General features: G+C 42.2%; 1 protein-coding gene across 1 annotated transcript in view; it reads right to left on the bottom strand.

Moving 5' to 3' along the window:
- Positions 1-10,978: 10,978 nt before the first annotated feature.
- The window catches only part of POLR3B (RNA polymerase III subunit B), a 113,934-nt gene continuing 102,329 nt past the window's right edge, over positions 10,979-22,583 (bottom strand). Inside the window, exons 26-28 of the mRNA XM_082635662.1 lie at positions 19,672-19,785; positions 16,782-16,955; positions 10,979-11,791 (exon numbers count right to left, since the gene is read on the bottom strand). Coding sequence (XP_082491788.1) covers positions 11,662-11,791; positions 16,782-16,955; positions 19,672-19,785 — 418 coding nt within the window. The 3' untranslated portion in view covers positions 10,979-11,661. The remainder of the gene's footprint in view (positions 11,792-16,781; positions 16,956-19,671; positions 19,786-22,583) is intronic.

Raw genomic sequence — 22,583 nt, 5'->3', positions numbered from 1 at the left:
AACCTTACACCTAAAGCAATTAGAGAAAGAAGAACAAAAAAACCCCAAAGTTAGCAGAAGGAAAGAAATCATAAAGATCAGATCAGAAATAAATGAAGGAAATGATAGCAAAGATCAGTAAAAATAAAAGCTGGTTCTTTGAGAAGATAAACAAAATTGATAAACCATTAGCCACACTCATCAAGAAAAAAAGGGAGAAGACTCAAATCAACAGAATTAGAAACGAAAAAGGAGAAGTAACAACTGACACTGCAGAAATACAAAGGATCATGAGAGATTACTACAAGCAACTATATGTCAATAAAATGGACAACCTGGAAGAAACTGACAAATTCTTAGAAAAGCAAAACCTTCCGAGACAGAACCAGGAAGAAATAGAAAATATAAACAGACCCACCACAAGCACTGGAATTGAAACTGTGATTAAAAACCTTCCAACAAACAAAAGTCCAGGACTAGATGGCTTCATAGGCGAATTCTATCAAACATTTAGAGAAGAGCTAACACCTATCCTTCTCAAACTCTTCCAAAATATAGCAGAGGGAGGAAAACTCCTAAACTCAATGTATGAGGCCACCATCACCCTGATACCAAAACCAGACAGAGATGTCACAAAGAAAGAAAACTACAGGCCAACATCACTGATGAACATAGATGCAAAAATCCTCAACAAAATACTAGCAAACAGAATCCAACAGCACATTAAAAGGATCATACACCATGATCAAGTGGGGTTTATCCCAGGAATACAAGGATTCTTCAATATATGCAAATCAATCAATGTGATACACCATATTAACAAATTGAAGGAGAAAAACCATATAATCATCTCAATAGATGCAGAGAAACTGTCGACAAAATTCAACACACATTTATGATAAAATCCCTCCAGAAAGTAGACATAGAGGGAACTTACCTCAACATAATAAAGGCCATATATGACAAACCCACAGCCAACTTCGTCCTCAACGGTGAAAAACTGAAACCATTTCCAGTAAGATCAGGAAAAAGACAAGGTTGCCCACTCTCACCACTATTATTCAACATAGTTTTGGAAGTTTTAGCCATAGCAAGCAGAGAAGAAAAAGAAATAAAAGGAATCCAAATCAGAAAAGAAGAAATAAAGCTGTCACTGTTTGCAGATGACATGATACTATACATAGAGAATCCTAAAGATGCTACCAGAAAACTACTAGAGCTAATCAATGAATTTGGTAAAGTAGCAGGATACAAAATTAATACACAGAAACCTCTTGCATTCCTATACACTAATGATGAAAAATCTGAAAGTGAAATTAAGAAAACACTCCCATTTACCACTGCAACAAAAAGAATAAAATACCTAGGAATAAACCTACCTAAGGAGACAAAATATCTGTATGCAGAAAACTATAAGACACTGATGAAAGAAATTAGAGATGATAGAAATAGATGGAGAGATATACCATGTTCTTGGATTGGAAGAATCAACATTGTGAAAATGACTCTGCTACCCAAAGCAATCTACAGATTCAATGCAATCCCTATCAAACTACCACTGGCATTTTTCACAGAACTAGAACAAAATATTTCACAATTTGTATGGAAACACAAAAGACCCCAAATAGCCAAAGCAATCTTGAGAAAGAAAAACGGAGCTGGAGGAATCAGGCTCCCAGACATTGGACTATACTACAAAGCTACAGTAATCAAGACAGTATGGTACTGGCACAAAAATAGAAATATAGATCAATGGAACAAGATAGAAAGCCCAGAGATAAACCCACACACATATGGTCACCTTATCTGTGATAAAGGAGGCAAGAATATACAATAGAGAAAAGACAGCCTCTTCAATAAGTGGTGCTGGGAAAACTGGACAGGGACATGTAAAAGAATGAAATTAGAACACTCCCTAACACCATACACAAAAGTAAACTCAAAATGGATTAAAGACCTAAATGTAAGGTCAGACATTATCAAACTCTTAGAGGAAAACACAGACAGAACAATCTATGACATAAATCACAGCAAGATCCTTTCTGACCCACCTCCTAGAGAAATGGAAATAAAACCAAAAATAAACAAATGGGACCTAATGAAACTTAAAAGCTTTTGCACAGCAAAGGAAGCCTTAAACAAGATGAAAAGACAACCCTCAGAATGGGAGAAATATTTGCAAATGAAGCAACTGACAAAGGATTAATCTCCAAAATTTACAAGCAGCTCATGCGGCTCAATATCAAAAAAAAACACAAACAACCCAATCCAAAAATGGGAGGAAGACCTAAATGGACATTTCTCCAAAGAAGATATACAGATTGCCAACAAATACATGAAAGAATGCCTAACATCATTAATCATTAGAGAAATGCAAATCAAAACTACAATGCGGTATCATCTCGCACCATTCGGAATGGCCATCATCAAAAAATCTACAAACAATAAATGCTGGAGAATGTGTGGAGAAAAGGGAACCCTCATATACTGTTGGTGGGAATGTAAATTGATACAGCCACTATGGAGAAAAGTATGGAGGTTCATTAAAAAACTAGAAATAGAACTACCATATGACCCAGCAATCCCACTACTGGGCATATACCCTGAGAAAACCATAATTCAAAAAGAGTCATGAACCACAATGTTCATTGAAGTTCTATTTACAATAGCCAGGACATGGAAACAACCTAAGTGTCCACCAACAGATGAATGGATAAAGAAGATGTGGCACATATATACAATGGAATATTAGCCATAAAAAGAAACGAAATAGAGTTATTTGTAGTGAGGTGGATGGACGTAGAGTTTGTCATACAGAGTGAAGTAAGTCAGAGAGAGAGACAAATACCGTATGCTAACACATATATGGGATTGAAAAAAAATGGTTCTGATTAACCTAGAGGCAGGACAGGAATAAAGACGCAGACGTAGAGAATGCACTTGAGGACACAGGGAGGGGTAAGGGTAGGCTGGGGACAAAGTGAGAGAGTAGCATTGACATATATACACTACCTAATGTGTATATATGTAATATACCAATGTAAAATAGCTAGTGGGAAGCAGCTGCATAGCACAGGGCGATCAGCTTGGTGCTTTTGTGACCACCTAGAGGGGTGAGATAAGGACGGTGGGAGGGACACACAAGAGGGAGGGGATATGGGGATGTATGTATACACGTAGCTGATTCACTGTGTTACACAGCAGAAACTAACACAGCATTGTAAAGCAATTATACTCCAATAAAGATGTTACAAAAAAAAATCAAACCTTCTTTTTATCACCATGATAGGCTGCCCTGAGAAGGTAACAAACCACACAGCTGAATTGAACTTAATTCAGAAAGGGAAGAAATGCTATTATAGAGGAAAGGCAAATAGGTTCCATATGGAAGTCACTTCCAATCAATCATAACGAGAGCTGTATTTATTGAGCACTCATTATGTTGGTCACGTGAACTGAGTATTCTTACCCCATTTTTACAGATGAGGAAACTGAGGCAAATTAATTTGCCCAAGATTATATAGCTCGTAGGTGGTGGAGCCAGGATTTGAAGGTAGGCAGTCTGACTGCAGAGTCCTAGCTCCCAACCATGGTATGCTCTGGCCTCCCAGCTGGTGGGGGATGGCTATCTGAGCCTGGTGTTCAAGGGTCTGAGGCCAAATTCAGGTTTAGCAGGGTAGACTGCCACGATTAATCAGAGAGCTGCCAAAGGGATCCAGACACAGAATAGAAGCACATGTACGGGTACTTGTATCCCTGACTTTATTTAATAGAAAAAGGTCCTACAACATCTGTACTATCAGAACCATGCCTGCCTCAGTCTCTACAAATATTTACTCCTAGATTTTGGTAACATCTGACACTGAGTAAGGTAATTAGAGTAACTCTCCCTGCAGGTACAGCAGGTAACGAATCACTAACAGCTTCCTGTTTCATTTTCTGGACTGATGTTGATATGTTTCAGGTCCTGACAGATTGTAGACCTACTTGGGACAAGCAAGACCGAGAGTAACGATGAAGGAAATTTTCCAGTAACTCAGAAAGACAGTTGCTGCTACTGAGATTACGGCTCTGGAGTCCCAGCCCTAGTGCTGTCATCTTAAAGTGCAGACAGTACTCTGGCTTGCTAGGAGGGCTATGACCCCATTTACTCCCACAGGACTATTCAAAGGGAGGGCAGTCTTTGGCTTTGGGGTAGACTGGGGGCTGAAGAGTCCCTGCCACATGGCAGGCAGATGCAAAGCTGAGGTTTGATTGGGTAAAAGATGAGAATCAGCATGCATCTTGGACAAAAACAAAAAATGGCGAGATCTAATACATCAGGCTGAGGGCAGATGTGAATAAAAACGTATATTATAACTAGTCATATTTTTTGGTATCTGTAACATTATCATCAGATATATAAAAGCACATTTTACAATAGGAATGAAACTTAATTAACGACCAACATAATTGACATGTTTTATCTGATGCCATTTACGACTGGTTTGAAGAAAAGACAAGGGCTTCGTGATTCACGTTAACATTTGTTAGTATAGTCACTCGCTCATCCAGAGGCACATTGGCTGTCAGTGTACTGAGGACAAATCCATATAACTACAGTCTAAAATTGTTCTCATTTGCTTTGTAATTTAAACCACTTTCATACGCATTGTCTGGAGACATCCTTGATCATCAGGACCAGGGGGATGTTACTGGCATCTAGTGGGTAGAGGCCAGAGGTGATGCTCAACATCCTACAGTGCACAGGTCAGTGCCCCACAGAAAGAATTATTCGGCCCAAAATGTCAATAGTGCCGAGGCTGAGAAACTCTGGTCTAGTCTGGTGTTTACATATATGGGGAGAGGAAAGCTAACCTTTACTGAGTGTTTACCAGGGGGCAGGCACTGTTCACCGGAATTAACTCATCTCATCACAACAAACCTGTGGGGTGGTCCTATTCTGACCCTGTACAAGCCTGGATGGAGTGGTGGAGGCAGACAGGCAGGTTATACTCTGTGGAACAGATGAGAAGACTGAGACTTGGCACATTAGGGGAAGACCTGGGCGTCCAGCTCCAGCGCAGGGCATGGCGGTGCCTCTGCTGCACTCACATGCACAGAGCAGGAAGGCCAGAGTGGCTCTGCCCTCTCCTGTTGGTAACACCACTGCCAATTCATGTTCAGGCGGCAGCTCCAAGTTTACATGGCTCTGGGGCTCCCACACCCACTCTTGCAGGCTCAGCACCTGGAAGGAGTAGGAAAAATCACAGCACCAAACTGTGATGGTAGCCCATGGGGCCCAAGGAAGCTGTGCAGCACCCAGAGCTTATCTGCTGACTTTGTGCTTTGCTTGGGGAGAGGTGGTGCTGGGGCATCCCTGGGGGGACCTGGACACCAGACTGAAATGCCCAGCAGGGACAGAGCCTGGAGTTTTCCGGACAGTCACTTCAGAAAGGCCCCCTTCGATGTGGGACGTGTCTGTGGGGCTGGTAGGCAGATCTGGTACTGAGTGGAAAGAAGCTGCAGAAGGAGAAAGTGGAAACCACAGGGCCAGAGTCAGAAACCAGTTAGCACAAGTGAGAGCAGCACCCCAGGTTGGTGGAGAGGAGCTTCTCCTGGATAAATCTAGCCTTTAATGAAAAGTGTCCTCTGGGCAGGCTGTCCACCGGCAGGGGTGGGGTAGGGGAGGCTGGGAAGGTGGGGCTGGAGCCCTGTGGGAGGCGTGGTCCAATACAATCTGCTGCTTAAGGGGAAGTCATGCCACAGAAAAAGAGGAAAGTGGGGAGCTAGTTCCCAAGGTGTGGGTTCTTCGGCACCCCTAAAAATCCGAAGTCTGGCTCTAAGAGAGGATGGGATCCAAAGCTCTTCATGTAGCTTACAACAGTGGGTCTCAACGTTTAGCGTGCATTGGAACCACCTGGAGGGCTTGTTAAACCATAGATCGCTGGGTTCCACCCAAAATTCCTAACAAGTTCCCAGGTGACACTGATGCCACTGGTCCAGGGATCACACTTGGAGTCAGGCTACCCTACCCCCTCCAAAGATCTGTCATCATTACTTAACCGTAAAGGGTATTATTATTCCAGTTTCTTCAAAGACGGTGTTTGTAGGAGTCCCTATTTAACGTAGAGCAAATTCACCAAACCTCCACTCAAATTATATTAAAAATGTGAATGTAAACTTCACCCCAGCATCCAATACAAAAGATTCTGGATCCATCATCCGTGTTAATTTATTCACACCACTCCTTGCCTTCATTAATGTGGATGATTGGGAGTTAACCAGATTTAAAATTTATTATGCATGGAATGAGAGCTATTACCCAGAGTTGAAAAATATTTTAAGTCCTTGGATTATGGTCTGAGATTTTAGACCTGAGTGAAAATGTGAGTTTCAGGTTGTCCTGAGAATTTCTGCCATGACATCCTGATCACAATAAATTTGATTTGCTGAAGCAAATCTCTTAATTGCTTCTGGAACCTGTGTCTGAAACCCAAACTGGTAGCTTGGCTTTGGTAACAAACAGTATATATACTTCTGGATTGCCACTGCTTATTTTTTTTCTCCATTTAAAATGGCCTCTTTAAAGGCTTGACATTAGTTTCCCACCAACCTTGGCCCCGTGGGACTGATGTAGTAAAAATCCAACTTTTAGTCAGCAAATAAACTGTTTTCAAGACACATATGGCGTAAATATGGATGGTAAAGAGGTGCTATTTTTATAGTCACTTTTCTGACCATCCGTCTCACAAAGGACTTACAGGTCTCTCGGAACCTGGCTTCTCTATTCCTCAGCCGGCTGAGCAGCGGACGGGTCCAGCCACCAGCCCTCCTGTGCTTATTCTCTTGTGACTCATCACTGCAAATGAAGGTGTTGGCCCCAAATGCTCTGAAGCAGCTGAAAACTATCCCATTATATAGCACCCAATCAAGCCCCCTCCCCCTTTACTAGACTCTCCACACATGGAAGCATTTTGAGACCTGGCTCTCTGGGCTTCCAGAAACTATTCCGGGACACCCACACTGACAAAAGGCCTCACTTTGATGTCAGCGGTAAATGGTCGTTCCAGGGAAGTGTGTTCTCTAATCCCAGCACCCTCCTTCCCCCCATCACCATGAAACGGGGCGGCTTTCACAAACAGCTTTTGTAAAACCCTACAGTCTCTGCCCTTGGCCCTGGTTCCCAAACTCCTTCTTCCAGAGGAAACCTGGGGCTTGCTTTTCCTAACCCTTTCCTGATGACGCTGTGCAGGATAAGACCAGTCCTGGCAGCGCTGCGAGGAGTATGAGACTATCAGTGAGAACAGTAACAAGCACTTGCGAACACTCATTACGTGGCAGGTACTGAATTGAGTCATTTAGATGTATTATCTCATTTAACCCTAAAAATGTCCCTGGCTGTCAGTACTGTTATTTTTCCCATTTTGAAGATGGGTAAACTAAAGCAAAGATAACATATTTGGGGTGACAAAACTATTAAGTGAAGAGACAAACACAGGTTTAGAACCTGTGTTCTTATAAAAAACTTATTTGTTGAAGTATAATGTGTATTCAGAAAAGTGAAAAATCCTGTGTATACAGCTCAGTGCATTTTCATTAACACACCCATGTGAACAACTCAGATCAAAAAAATATGGCCAGCACCCTAGAAGCCCCCTTCCTGTACTACAGAGTCACCAGCCACCCACTCTACACAGTAACTGTTATCAAGATTTCTTAGATCATAGATTAGTTTTGCTTATTTTTGAATTTAAATGGAACTGATCCAGTATGTATTCCTTTGTATTTAACTTTTTTTTTTACCCACTATTACAGTTATGAGATTATCTGTGATACTGTATGAGGCTTGTCATCACTATATAGTGTTCCACTGTGCAAACATCCCACAATTGATTTATTCCATTGTTAATACGCAGCGGTTATTTGTAAGTTGGGGCCATTACAATGGTGCTATTAGAAACGTTTCTGCTCACGCCTACTGATAACATACACACACTTTTCTGCCGGGCCCACCCACACCCAGGAAAGGGACTGCTGGGCACATTCAGCTTTAAAAGATACTGCTAGCAGGGCTTCCTTGGTGGCGCAGTGGTTGCGAGTCCGCCTGCTGATGCAGGGGACACGGGTTCGTGCCCCGGTCCGGGAAGATCCCACTTGCCGCGGAGCGGCTGGGCCAGTGAGCCATGGCCGCTGAGCCTGCATGTCCGGAGCCTGTGCTCCGCAACGGGAGGGGCCACAACAGTGAGAGGCCCGCGTACCGCAAAAAAAAAAAAAAAAAAATACTGCTAGCAGTTCAGCCGAGGCTGCTGTGAGCTGGCGAATGTGTTGAGGGGTATAACGGACTGAATTGTCTCTCCAAAATTCCTACGTCGAAGCCACGGCTCCCAGTGTGACTGTATTTTTAGACAGAGCCTTTAAGGAGGTGATTAACATTAAATAAGGTCACAGGCGCCCTACTCCAATAGGACTGGTGTTCTTTGAAGGAGAGGAGGAGACCTGGAGCTTGCTCCCTCTAACACAAAGGAGAGGCCATGGGAGGATACAGTGAGAGGTGGGCGTCTGTAGCCAGGAAGGAACAGAGTCCTCACCAAAGACCAAATCTGTCAGCACCTTGACCTTGGACTTTGAACCTCCAGAACTGTGAGAAAATAAACTTCTGTTGGGTAAGCCACCAAGTCTGTGGCATCCTGTTGCAGCAGCCAGAGCGGACTAATACAAGGGGAAAAGTGGTGGAAAAGTTGGGTTCGCCTCAGTGAGCTTTCTTTCTAGTTGGGATCTTGGCCTTTCTAGGCCTGGTGTCTCGGCCACTCTGAGCATGCAGTTTTGTCTCCCCAACCCTTGGACTCTGCCAAAGCTTGGGAAAGGGGTGCAGCCTCTCAGTGGCTTTGACCTGGCTTTTTAGCCTCTCATCTTTGTGCCAATTCCAGCCTGGCAAAGCCTTGAGGGAAAAAGTGCTTCGAGGGTGGCCTGCAAAAGGTTACTCTATCTTTACTGGAAATGGAAATCTAACTGGTAGTTTTTAAAACAGGAACTTACAAATAACAAAATAAAACTGTAGTAGTACTAACACCAATTCTGGCCTCTTTTTATTAAGGTATTATTCAGTCAACTAGCTACTCCAATGCAGTATCTGCTAGTTTCTGACATTATCAACCCGACACAATTTTTTCCTCTAAGGATGTCTCAGTTTGGAACCCACACTTTCTAGATCTTTGATAACGTGGAGAACTGACTTCCTAGGTTAGGCGACTACCCTCAAAATGATCAGAACTGCCTGAACTGTTTTTGAAAAAAGAAGTTTAAGAAATTCAAATACTCAGTGGCATCTGAATTAAAAAAATTGTTACATTTAGTGATTGAAAAACAGAATCATGGATGAAACCCAGAGAGCCCTCCAAATCCGGAAGCCTGGTTTCAAGGCCCATACTGTTCCCTGTTAGTGGTGGGGCCCTAGGTGAGTCAGCCACTTGGTGCCTCAGTTTCTTTTTTTTTTTTTTTAATATCTCTATTGGAGTATAATTGCTTTACAATGGTGTGTTAGTTTCTGCTGTATAACAAAGTGAATCAGTTATACATATACATATATCACCATATCTCCTCCCTCTTGCGTCTCCCTCCCACCCTCCCTCCCTATCCCTCCCCTCTAGGTGGACACAAAGCACCGAGCTGATCTCCCTGTGCTACGCGGCTGCTTCCCACTAGCTATCTATTTTACGTTTGGTAGTGTATATATGTCTATGCCACTCTCTCACTTTGTCCCAGCGTACCCTTCCCCCTCCCCGTGTCCTCAAGTCCATTCTCTCTGTCTGCGTCTTTCATCCTGTCCTGGTGCCTCAGTTTCTTTAGCTGTATAAAGGGCATAATCACGCTTGTGAAGTGTTCTTGAAGTTCCAGAACACAGCTAATCAGTTGCCCTCGGAGTTCCCTTAGCACTGCCGGGGTTAAGCCTTAGCACTGACTGAGGGACAGCGTTCCTAGCTGATGTCCTGGCCTCCTCCACTGGGTTCTGAGCTCCTTAGGGCAGAGGTCATGTCCTGCCCCTTCTAGCCTCATACAAGCGAGGCACCGAGCACTGTGACATGACCCCCGTGCCCCTCAGCATGCCGTGTGCTGGCAGCCCCTCCCTGGGTTCACTGACGTGGCACGCCTCACAGGGCGGGGCGACGGAGTCTTCAGCAGAGTTGGTAAGTGGAGTTGTCACGTAACAGGAAATAGTCAGAATCACCCTACAAAGCTCCTTACATGGCCCACAAAGTGCAGTACATACACATTCAATCTAATTCAGTCATCTTTAGGCACCATCACTTTTGAGAATGACAAAGCCAGATGCAAGGAAGGAACCACCGACAGAACCGAAGATCTGGGCATTCAAACTCCTCTGCCCTCGAAATCCTGAGTCCCTGAAGGGAATGGAGACACCTGGAGATGTCTGGGGAAGGTTTACTCCCCTGGAGCGTCTCCTGTGAAGCCTCGAGGACTCTTACACCTGAGTGAGACTGTCAAAGTTGGGTTCTCAAGTCAGTGACTAGCCTGGCTCCCTCTTTTGAAGAGTCCCAGCACACAGTAGCTTGGTAAAGGCTTTGAAAAAGTCCTTGGTATGTTTAACTGGGATACATGCAGTTTTTCAACCTTATTTGACACTGGACCTTGATTCCTGTTGGTGTATGATACCTATTAATATTCTGTGGGACATGTTCAATGTGACATGCTGGGAGTGCAGCCTTAGACCACTACTCAAAGCTTTTCTGACTTATTTTATAAACAATCCCTAACACAAATATTTATTTGCCTTCAGGGCACAGCAATTAAGAACAACCTAGAATTGGATGAAGAAGGCTGTCAGATTAAAAACAAAATGGACAGCTAACAGCCTGGCAGGAATGGAAAGGACAGAAAACTTATGGAGCATCCATGGAATTATTTTCAGATATTCAATAAATACTATTGTATGGTACGATCACGGAGGTTCAGAAGAGGAGCAGTCCTTAAGAAAATGTGACATCCTTGGCAAACTTGCTTAAGATGGTAGGAAGACATTTATTATCTTTACCAAGGTTAGAATTAAAAAGTTGGGTACATACAGACAAGGTTCAATTGTTGGGAAAATTTATCTCCTCACTGCACAAGATAAGAACCGCAACCCTCTTACCATTCGCTTTCCCAGCTTCCCGCAGTTGTCTTTCCTTCAGATACTGCTCAGAGCAGCCTCCTGGACAAAGGCCGAGTCAACCAACTCAAAAAGATTCTTCACGTCCTTCCAGCTTCATAAGAATCTGAGTTTTATTTAACCCCAAACATTTTTTTTTTTAAGGAGGAAGGTCTTTCTCATGAGTAAATTTCAAGATACCAGAACATAAATAAAAGTTGATTTATCTTTTAGGTCATGTCCACTTGTGAATCACATTCGGTACATGGATGAGAGACTTTGTTACAGTCCATGTCGTTGGCACCTCCTCCGTGGCCCGAGGCTCGTTGATTGAGGTTGTTCAGCCAGTCTCCTAACGTATAAAAAACCTCTCCATCAATTTTGTGGGGTTTTGTTGTTGTTGTTGTTGTTTGTTTGTTTGTTTTTGCAGAGAGAGAGAACATTCAAAGGAATTATTCCCGGGAGCAGAAGTGGTCCTCATCCCTTCCACCCTTCCGCTTTCCACTGTGTTTAGCATACCGACTATTCTCTTTAAATAACCGTTTTTTCCATCCTTACTCATTGTACTTGGACAGTTTCAACCTGGGGATAATGTTCATCGACTGCAGCTCCTGGAAGAGCAGCTTGCAGGCGTACGGGATACGCAGGGAGGACACGTGGCAGGACGACTTGCAGAAATGGCACCTGAAACCCAAGTCAGCTGTGTTAGACGGACAGCAACTCAGAGGTAGAGGCCTGCACACAGGAAGTGAGGATTTGCTCTGAAAATTCCATGACCATCCTATCAAGTCCATTCGTTTTCTATTCCTCAGTGTTCAGTCACACTATCAAATATGTATGTATGTGCCCCCAAAATAAAAAGAAGCATCCAAGGCAGCACAAGAAAGAACAAAACAATATCACTCCCCCAGTTTTAAAAGCATGGAATTTTAATCAGTACTTCCACACTTCTAGACCTTTCTCCTTAAAATGCAAAATACCTGCCTATGTATTTATTTTGAATGAGGCCCAGAAATCTGAACCATCTGAAAGTTACTCAGATTTAGACGTTTTTTATTGTTGAAAGAGTTCCAAACCGATTGAATCCATGTCCATGTCTTTGAAAAGCACCTACTACTCTATACTATTCTAGACAAGATGCTCAATTTGATTTCTGTCACTGAAATGCTTTAAGTGTGATGGGAAAGAGAAGACTTTCATATAGAAAGGTGGTATCCGATCAAATGCTACCTATTTTTCCAGCACTCTTCAAGCGTGGTTATTTCTCTTAGCCCTGGAAGCCACTGCACTGAACAACGCGCTGGCCCTTGTGCAAAACCAAGGAACCTGTGTGCGTGTGCGTACATTCTCATTTAATCCTCACAACAGCACCTGCTCCTGACCACTGTGCCTGCTCTTCCAATTAGGATTTTCTTTTCCTTCAGGAAGAGCCAGTGAACTGAACCTAGATCTTAGTCAATAGCTACAACTAAAGAAGGGTCCCTGGGGAGAAAGTGAATTATTTTCTCAGGTTTCAGACCAAAATAGGACCTTACCCTATATCTCAAGGGTCTGGGGCATGTCGGACAATAGGTTTCCAGTAAAAATCCTGAGACTTAATATGTAGAAAACTAGGTCATCCCAGTCAACAGGGGGCAAAATGAGTGCAAGAGGAACAGCAACCAGGGCTTAGAAGAGTCAGTGCTGACTGGGGACTAGAGCGAGACTCCTTAGTGAACGGTAAAGGCCCTTCTGGAGGGCAGTAAGGCAATGTGTGTTAAAAACGTAGACACACGTTATTTCACTGAGTAATCACGAAAGTGGCAAAATATGTGCACAAGAATGTTCACGGTCACACTACTTATAACGCATAGTAGCATATGCATACTACTCCGGCATAAAGCAGGAGATGGCTCATGTGTCCAATAAGCAGTTTGTTCTGTGATTACAGGACATTTATGCAGAAGAATCCTGTGCAGCCATTAAACATGATGCTGTAGACCCACATTAGTGAAATGTAAAGGCGTCCAGGACACACTGTGGAGTAGAAAAAGCAGTTTGCTAAACAGTGTGATCACAAGGGGGGAGGTCCTCAGATGGGTTTCAGTAAATGTACGAAGTCCCAAAATCATATGTAACAAGATATTTTGGTGTACATATTTTTACTTTTATACTATTATCAGAATCTCAAAAGGGCTCATGACTGAAAATAAAAAAGGGTACAGGACTACTGACAAACAGAGATGTCCCCAAAAGAGTCACTAAAATGTTAATAGTGGTCATCTGTGGATGGCAGGAATTAGTGTGACTGTTTGTATTTCTTCTTTATATATGTATCATTAACATTTTTTATAACTTTGAATATTTTACAAAGAGCAGGGATCATTGTCACCATCAGTAAAATAAAGCTTTATTATTTTAGAAAAGAAAAGCATTAAGGCTGAGAATTTGAATATGGTGGTGAGTGAGTATGGAGATATGAACTTCTTGAGGAGAAGAGTATGGAAAAGGGATGAGCCATGATGGACCTGTGCTCGTGTCCCCACTAGGGGACTTACAGAGGCCTTGACAAGCACTGTGGAGATTTGATTCCATCAACAGTAATAACAGGAACATGGTGGATGACTTTTTCCTAAAAGATTATCTAAAGACCTCTTTAATGCATTATAGTTTAAGAATTATGTTTTTAATGTGCCTGGGTTGATCTAATTTATCCAGGAATCATGTTCATGCTTTAATTAAACTGGAGAAATGGATTTAACTGGGGCAACTTCTTGCTGATTCTCCTGTCCAGTACATTACCTGGTGACTTCAGGTCAAGCCAATCCACTTAAAACTTCCATATGTGCTGATTCATAATCCAGAAAGCCCACTAATCTTCTCTATTATTAAATATTTCTCCATCATTTAAAATGTTCCAATGCATGTATATACATACATGCATATGCGTATATATATACACATAAAGAAAAATATTAAAATTTTTACCCTATTTCTGAAAGATTTCCAAAGAAAGAAACTTGACCCAAACAACAATAAAATAAACTGATTTTTTTAGGGAAAAGCAGCAAAAGAAGGAGGCTGTGGCTTCACATGAGGAATGACTGTCCAGTAAAATATCCTCTACGAGCTAATTATCTTAATAGGGATTTTCTTCTCTCAGCAGTTGTCCTCTCTTTTGTGACTTATGCCCTCCACGTCTTCTGCAGAACAACAGTCTGGCTGTAAACATCCCCATAGCAATGCCTTACTAATGTGCAAATCACTGACAAAAGGCCAGTTTCAAGGTTCTGAACTGCTCTAATTACTCAGCCTCCATTGTGCTGTTCATTAAAGACCGACTTCCTCCAACAAACGCCCGTGCTCCCTCCCACACAACCCATCACCCACGATCAGGTAACGACGGGAAAATTACAGCATCATTGTGCTCCTCTGCCAGAAAGCAGCACGAGCAGGCCGCTAGACTACCAGACTGGATGAGGATTGTTTTCTGTTGGCAACGAGGGTATAAGTAGGCCACTCAAAATCAGACATATGGTATATCCAGGTCTGTTTCATGACAGTAAAGACCCTTAAACACTGTAACCTGATTTAGTCCTCTTTCAAAGGATTTCAAATGCAATATACATTGAACACATGAGCTTCCAAATCAGGCACTGCCATCAGATGATCTCTAAATGAGACAGAAACGAAGCAGGAAAGGAGATATGAATTTAACAGAATAACGTTGGGATCAATGACAGTTTATGTTAGTTTCCCTGAGTATTCAGAGGAATAGAGGGGAAGGTTTTCAAAGTGCATGAAGGAAGCTGGTCTACTGCTTCCTTTCTTTTTCACTCTCTCTTTCTCCCTTTCTCTCTCTCTTTCTTCTTCCATTAGGGGGCATGGCAGGGAATGTGAGGAGAATGGAGAAGCAAAGGAAACTCTTTTTGAAGTTTCATGATCCCTGTTCTTAATAAAATGACTCCTCTGTACCATCTTTTCAAAATAAATTACTTAAAAATCCTTGTGCCAACTTTGAAGACCTAAGACCTAGGTTCCAGGCACCTTCCTATTATACTTTTTTGTTGCTGTTGTTACACAACCAGGACAATAAAATGCAAACTCAATATGCATTTCAAAAGACAAAAAGACATCTCAGAATTGAAACATCTGCTCCATGTCCCTGATATAAGAAACATCCAGGCTTATGCTTAGAATAATGTCACCTCATCCCTGCCACCTTATGAAAGGAACGGACTGCAAATAGCCACCTCTTGCGTTAGTTTTTAAAATGAAACTATTTCTTCACAGACAAGAAGAAACAGACAATGATTTCTTCTCATTAACTCTTCTACACCAAGAAAATCATAAAATAATTGGCTAAAGGGTTTTGTCATTTTAACTAGCAAGGTGTATACTGTGTTCTAAGAAGCTCACTCATTCCGACTCTTGATTTGCTTTCATTCGCCAAGAAACTGGCAGCGTAAGACGGCAAAAAGTTGGGGCTCTCTCTGGAAGGAGGCTTTGATGGGGAGCTCGATGGGAAAAAGGTGGTCTCTGTATTCCTCAGACTCTGGCAATGAACGCTCATCTGGGCCTAACCCTGTCCTTCTGAGGATGCCCCACCCCCGCCCAGGGAAAAGGGGCTCTGGGAGGGTGGGTGAGGGCTGATGAGGGAGTTGAGGCTGGTGGGTGAGGGCTGATGAGGGAGTTGAGGCTATTTCTTGTCCCCGCAGCATCTGCCTTATATACTTGTTAGACCTCATTTCTGATGGAAGAGTTGAGTAGAGACTGGGGAACTACCAGCCCTTCTGCCTATAGGAGTACTTCGGGGCTCTGGATCATGACTAACCCTAAACAGAGCAGCTGCCCTTTGGTGGTAGAGTGGAACCATTACAAGGAGGAAAGGTGTTCTAACTATACAAACACGAACAAAAAAATATGTAGTAACATCTTTTAAGCTGGCCTTTGTGTACTGAGCTCTACACAGAAATTACAAATTTTGTGAATTACATAATTTACCTATTGACAATCCTAAGCAATTATATTTTATTTAGCATCAACCAGGTCACAGGCTGGAGAAGCAGGGGTAAACAAGACAGACTGGAGTTAGAATGAGCTAGAAGATAAGCTCCCTGTGAGCAGCCATTCATCCGTCTTACTCCCCACTGTATTTCTGGGGCCTAGAACAGTGTCTGGACTTAGCAGATTCTTACTAAATGTTTGTTGAGTGAATGACTGAGACAGACATGGTCTCTGTCTTCATGGAATTCACAGTCCAAGTGTAAAGCAGAGAGAGTACAGACAACGTCCTGGCTCTGTCACCAACTTGCTACAAGAGCTGGGGCAACATACCTGGTTCTTTGGGTTTGAGGTTAAACGAGGGCATTCAACACAGTCTTCTATTAAAGGCTGCTAGTTAAAATATGCTGTAATTCTGAATCTGCTAGTATTTTTACAGATAAATAGTGTTATAAAAGGTACTCAAGATAATATTAAAAAGAAAACAAAGTCTCCTTGGGAGCTTAAACTCTAGTGGCTGTAGACAGCAGAACATTATTAGGCAGACAAACTAAGCATGTACATACAGAATCCCCAATTCCAGGAATGTCTGGATGGGGAAGGCTGGAGAATATGTGGGCATGATCCAAACTCTGAGCTGTGATTTAAGAGGCAAGGGATGTGGTATGAGAGACATGTGGTATCCACTTACCAGCCGGAGTACCCAAGAAGTCCGCACTGCCCACAGACATCAACCTCAAAGGCATCACTTGAAATCATCAGTCTCTCCAGTAAAAGCATACTTGCTCCATAACCGATTAAACAGTCACGTTCCATTTCTCCAAGACGCAAACCACCATCACGAGATCGACCTTCAGTAGGTTGCCTTCCAAACAAGTTAGACAAATGTGTTATTATTATACTAAACAAACAAAGAGGCAGCGTCGCATGCTAGCTAAGAGCACAAGGCTTCAGAGTGGGCTCACCGGGATTCAAACTGCTTTTAGACAGTGACCCAAAGCAGGCTGCTCAGCCTCTCAGCCTCATTTGTAAAACGCATGTTAGACAACCTATCCCAAAGAGGCTTAAAGGAGAAGAGATGTAACACTAGTGGTTGCTATTATTATTATTAGATAGAAATAATAATTACATAGTCTTCTGGGATATAATAATAAATTAATATATAATCATATAAAACAGCAGTCTAGCATTACTATTACCATCACTTTCATCATTATTAGCACAGTACAGTCCTCAAATCAGGGGAGAATGTCTTTTGAGTACTTTCAAAGATGTCTCAGTTCTGTTATTTAAAGGCAGAAAAACTAAGCAGAACGCACTATGGAAGAAACGTGGGTCCCCAGTTGTTATTGCCAGGGCTCCAGGGAAGAGCTTTACTATTAAGAAATAAATTAAGCATGGAAAGAAGCAAAGAGAGTTTTATAAAACTTGGAATAGATCAGGAATCATCTGGAAGGATGGAGTACCTGAGCCAGATGGGAGGTTCCCCAGAGACTGGGAAAGTTCTGTGTGTCCCATTCAGGTCGTTCCTTCTTGTATGAGAACTGGGAAGCTATTAGCCCCCTGAATGGACTCCCTGCGGTTTATGTATCTGCTGGGCTTGAGAATACTTTAAAAGGTTAGGAATCCAAGACCCAGAGATCTAGGTAAAATTAGGGGATTCTGAAACAACTCAGGCAAACCCACCTAGATCCCACCTAGGTACTGATGACAGAAATTATTAAAAAAAAAAAAAGTAAAGAAAAGAAAGAGAAAAAGAAAAAAGTGAGTTCCCTGGCTGGTTGATTTTGGAGTGACAGTCCTTAGAGGTAGTCTGAGCAGGAGTGGACTATAAACCTCTTGTTTGCTTCATTCCATAGCATTTTTAATCTTTGTTGTTGCCTCCAGTTTCCCAAAGAGTTAAAAAGGTAAACACAGTGTACACCAGCACATGCTGAAATGTTCCCTTCTGTTGTTGAAAGTTACAATGGGAAATCAAATCGTAGATTATTTGTTGAAAGAAAATGTACCTATGAAAAACTTACAAATAGGTCTAAATAAACACAGTATAGTAGCCACTTCATAACTGAGCACGATATCTATGTTTTTATCTAGGGTGGGAGTCGGGGGCATCCCTACACCTGTGGTCACTGGACAAGTGAAGGGGGTCTGATCACATGTGGGCAGAACCCAAAACTTGGATTTTAACCAACTGAGATCAGACTACAAATACACTCCAGGCAGATTCATATGGAATACCCAAAAGTAATTGTAAAGCAGCAACGTTTTTTACACAACAAGGCAAAAAATAGGAAACATATTTTGAAATATGTTACTCTGAATAGTTTTTCTTTGTTTTTGTTGTTTTGTTGCTTTTTTTGGCCATGCCGCACGGTTTGTGGGATCTTAGTTCCCAGACTAGGGATTGAACCCAGGCCCTAGGCAGTGGAAGCGCGGAGTCCTAACCACCGGAGAATTCCCTGAAATAGTTTTTGGATGTTGTAACTGAAATGGAAGTTCTGGAGGGGACAGCATTCAGGGGAGAGTTGCAGTGCCAGGCCAGAGTGAGCAGGGGAGTGGATATTTGTTGAGTCTCTCCCATGAATTGGCACTGTATACATTCTATTTTAAAACATCTGACATTCACCAGCACGCTGCAAAGTGGGAATTACTGTCTCCGCTTCATATACGGGAAGAACTGAAGCCAAGAGGAGCTAAGTGATGTGTCCAAGGCTGGTGGAAGTGGTATAAGGTGGAGATGAGTTCACATCCATGTCTGTATGTCTCCTCGGGCCCACCCTCTCTGGCAACCTTGGCACTACTGCCAGATTGAGCCGGGTCACTCTCGTGGTGAGAACTGACCTGTGCATTGTAGGATGTTCAGCTGCATCCCTGGTCTCCACCCACTGGATGCCAGTAGCTTCCTCACCACCCGCCAGTTGTGACATCCCAAAATATCTTCAGACATTATCCAATGTCCCCTGGGAGGCACAGTCGCCCCTGGGTGAGAACCACTGCCCTAGACCCTGCTTCTCCAACTGGAAGATGTAGTACTAAGAACATGTGAAACCTAGTATTTATAATTCCCTTTCCCAACAACTGTACCCATTTATCAACACACTGGAATTGAGGACACACTGGTGAAAGGGCACATGTGGACCTTAACCTCCCAGAGCTGCTTCTAATAAGCATGCAAGTACAGGTGCCTTATGCTCCCGTAACAGTTTTAAAAAATGACAGTTGTGGCCTCGCTACCAAATAATGTATGTATGTGTTTTCTGTGTACACATGGGAGCATTCAGGTGTATCGATATGTGTTCATGTAAAGTGTACCTACATTCCTATACTTGAACCTTGTAAAATAGGACCATATTTAAACTGGTGCATAAATGCAAATGAATCTGTGAGGAGACTACTGGCAAGACCTATGGTGGGCTTGCTCTTGCACCTATGAATTGATTTTTAATTGGTTGCTATTTTTTCATTTTAATCAGACGTATGTGATTTTTGATGCCTAACACCCCAAATTTTGACATCTGCCTATTGCTATATCCGAGAAATGCAAGGTAGACTTAACCGCATTATAAATGCTTTTCTCTTACCTGGTAAGGACAGCTCGTGGTCCCCGGGCCCGGGCATGCATCTTATCGAGCACCATGTGTTTCAGTTTCTGATAGTACACGGGGCCAAAATAGATGTATGCTTCCAAGGGTTCACTGCAAGAAAGGTCAGAGTTTTAGGTTAAGAAACTAAGTTTGGGCTAACAAGAGACAGCCTTTTCTAGGACTCATCACTGGCAGGCCCTTATTTATGAACAAGTTTATGACTGAATGAATGGAAGAGAGTGATTTTCAGTCTGCAGTGAACAAATATGCTAGAACTGAAAATATATAAGTACCATGGATGCAATAAAAGATGCATTGTTCAATTAAGAAATAAAAATTTATGAACATTGGGGTGCAGTATATTTTCGAATTAGTTTTGTTTTTTTTGGATATATACCCAGGAGTGGAATTGCTGGGTCATATGGTAATTCTATCTTTAGTTTTCCGAGAAACCTCCGTACTGTTTTCCACAGTGGCTGCACCAACTTACATTCCCACCAACAGTGTATGAGGGTTCTCTTTTCTCTACATCCTCGCCAACATTTGTTATTTGTGTTCTTTTTGATGACAGCCATTCTGACAGGTGTGAGGTGATTCTCACTGTAGTTTGATTTGCATTTCCCTAATGATTAGCGATGTTGAGCATCTTTTCATGTGCCTGGTGGCCATCTGCATGTGCTCTTTGGAGAAATGTCTATTCAGTTCTTCTGTCCATTTTTAAATTGGGTTTTTGCTTTTTTTGATGTTGAGTTGTATGAGTTGTTTTTATGTTTTGGATATTAACCCCTTATTGGTCATATCATTTGCAAATATCTTCTCCCATTCAGTAGGTTTTCTTTTTGTTTTGTTGATGGTTTCTTTTGATGTGCAAAAGCTTTTCAGTTTAATTAGGTCCCATTTGTTTATTTTTGCTTTTGTTTGCTTTAGAAGATGAATTCAAAAAAATATTGCTGCAATTTATGTCAAAGAGTGTTTTGCCTATGTTTCCTCTAGAAGTTTTATAGTATCCAGTCTTACATTTAAGTCTTTGATCCACTGAGTTTATTTTTGTATGTGTTAAAGAATGTTCTAATTTCATTCTTTTTTATGTAGCTATCCAGCTTCCCCAGCACCACTTACTGAACAGACTGTCTTTTCTCCACTGTATATTCTTGCCTCCTCTGTCATAGATTAATTAACCATAAGTGTGTAGATTTATTTCTGGGCTTTCTATCCTGTTCCATTGATCTGTGTGTCTATTTTTGTGCCGGTACCATAATGTTTTGATTATGGCAGCTTTGTAGTATAGGCTGAGGTCAGGGAGCATGATTCCTCCAGCTCTGTTCTTCTTTCTCAAGATTTTTTTGGCTATTTGGGGTCTTTTGTGTTTCCATACAAATTTTAAAATTATTTACAATTGCCAAGGTATGGAAGCAATCTAAGCGTCCATCAACAGATGAATGGATATGTGGTGTATGTGTGTGTGCGTGTGTATATATATGTGTATATATATATGTATATATATATATACACACACGCACACACACACACACACACACAATGGAATGCTACTCAGCCATAAAAGAGAATGAAATTTTGCCATCTGCAGCAACATGGATGGACTTGGAGGGCATTATGCTAAGTGAAATAAGTCAGACAAAGACAAACACTGTATGATATCACTTAATGTGGAATCTAAAAAATACAACAAATTAGTGAATAAAACAAAAAAGAAGGAGACTCACAGATATAGAGAACAAACTAGTGGTTACCAGTGGGGAAAGGGAAGGGGGAGGGGCAATATAGGGGTAGGAGAAAAGGGTTATTATGGGATTATATGAAATCATGTGTGAAACTTTTGAAAACTGTAAAGTACCATAGAATTTAAAGAATCGTTCATTCAATTAAAAAAATAGTGAAAAAAAATTTAAACAGGTTGTGAAACAGTGTGAACAAGACAGTCCCTCCTTCACTGCTGCCACCCTCGTCAGGCCACCACCCTTTCTTGCCTGGACTACTGCAGACAATACTCCAGTTGGACTCCTTGCTTCCACTCTTCTCCCGCAACAATCTATTCTTCACACAACAAGCCAGAGTGATTCCTTCTAAATCATAAATCATAGCAGGTCATTTTTCTGCTCTAAATTCCCAATGGTTTCCCAATACATTCAGACTCTGCGTCACACAAATATTGTGTCACGGCCACAAGGTTTAACACAACCTGGCTCCTGTCCACCTGACTCATTTGCTTCCTCACCGCTCATTCTACTCCAGCAGCACTGGCCTCTTCATTGTTCGTCAAATGTAGCAAGCCCGTCTGCCCCAGGACCTTTGCGCTTACTGTCAGCTCTGCCTGAAACATTCTTCCACCAGGTATTCACATGGCCCTGCCAAACCCTTCACCTCCTCCAAGAGGTGCGCCCCAATCACATTCTCTAGAGGCGCCTTCCTCCCACCCCAGCATCACAGTGCCAGTGCAGTCTCAACTCTCACCTTGGTTTTATGTTCTTCAGAGCACTTGTCACCGTTTGCTATTAAAGTACACATTTGTTATTTCTCTAATTATTGCCTGTTTCCCCCAGAAGTAAACGCCGCAGAATAAGCACTTCATCTCCTTGTCGCTGTGGCCCCTGCACTAATAACCCTGCCTGGCACACAACAGATACTCAGTAAACGTCTGTCACAGAGCTGACTCATGAGCCTTTAGAAAATCTGTAGTAAGAGTTTTAAAAGAGAGTGAATATTTAAGTGCTTTGACAGTGGAAAGAAAGCTTTTTTTTAAATATAAATTTATTTTTTTTAATTTATTTATCTTTGGCTGCGTTGGGTCTTCGTTGATGCGCGTGGGCTTTCTCTAGTTGCAGCGAGTGGGGGCTACTACTCTTCATTGTGGTGCACGGGCTTCTCATTGCAGTGGCTTCTCTTGTTGC

This window comes from Mesoplodon mirus, assembly GCF_964341445.2.
Source record: "Mesoplodon mirus genome assembly, chromosome: 11".
NCBI classification, from domain to species: Eukaryota; Metazoa; Chordata; class Mammalia; order Artiodactyla; family Ziphiidae; genus Mesoplodon; species Mesoplodon mirus.
This window is presented reverse-complemented; position numbering and strand designations above follow the sequence as displayed.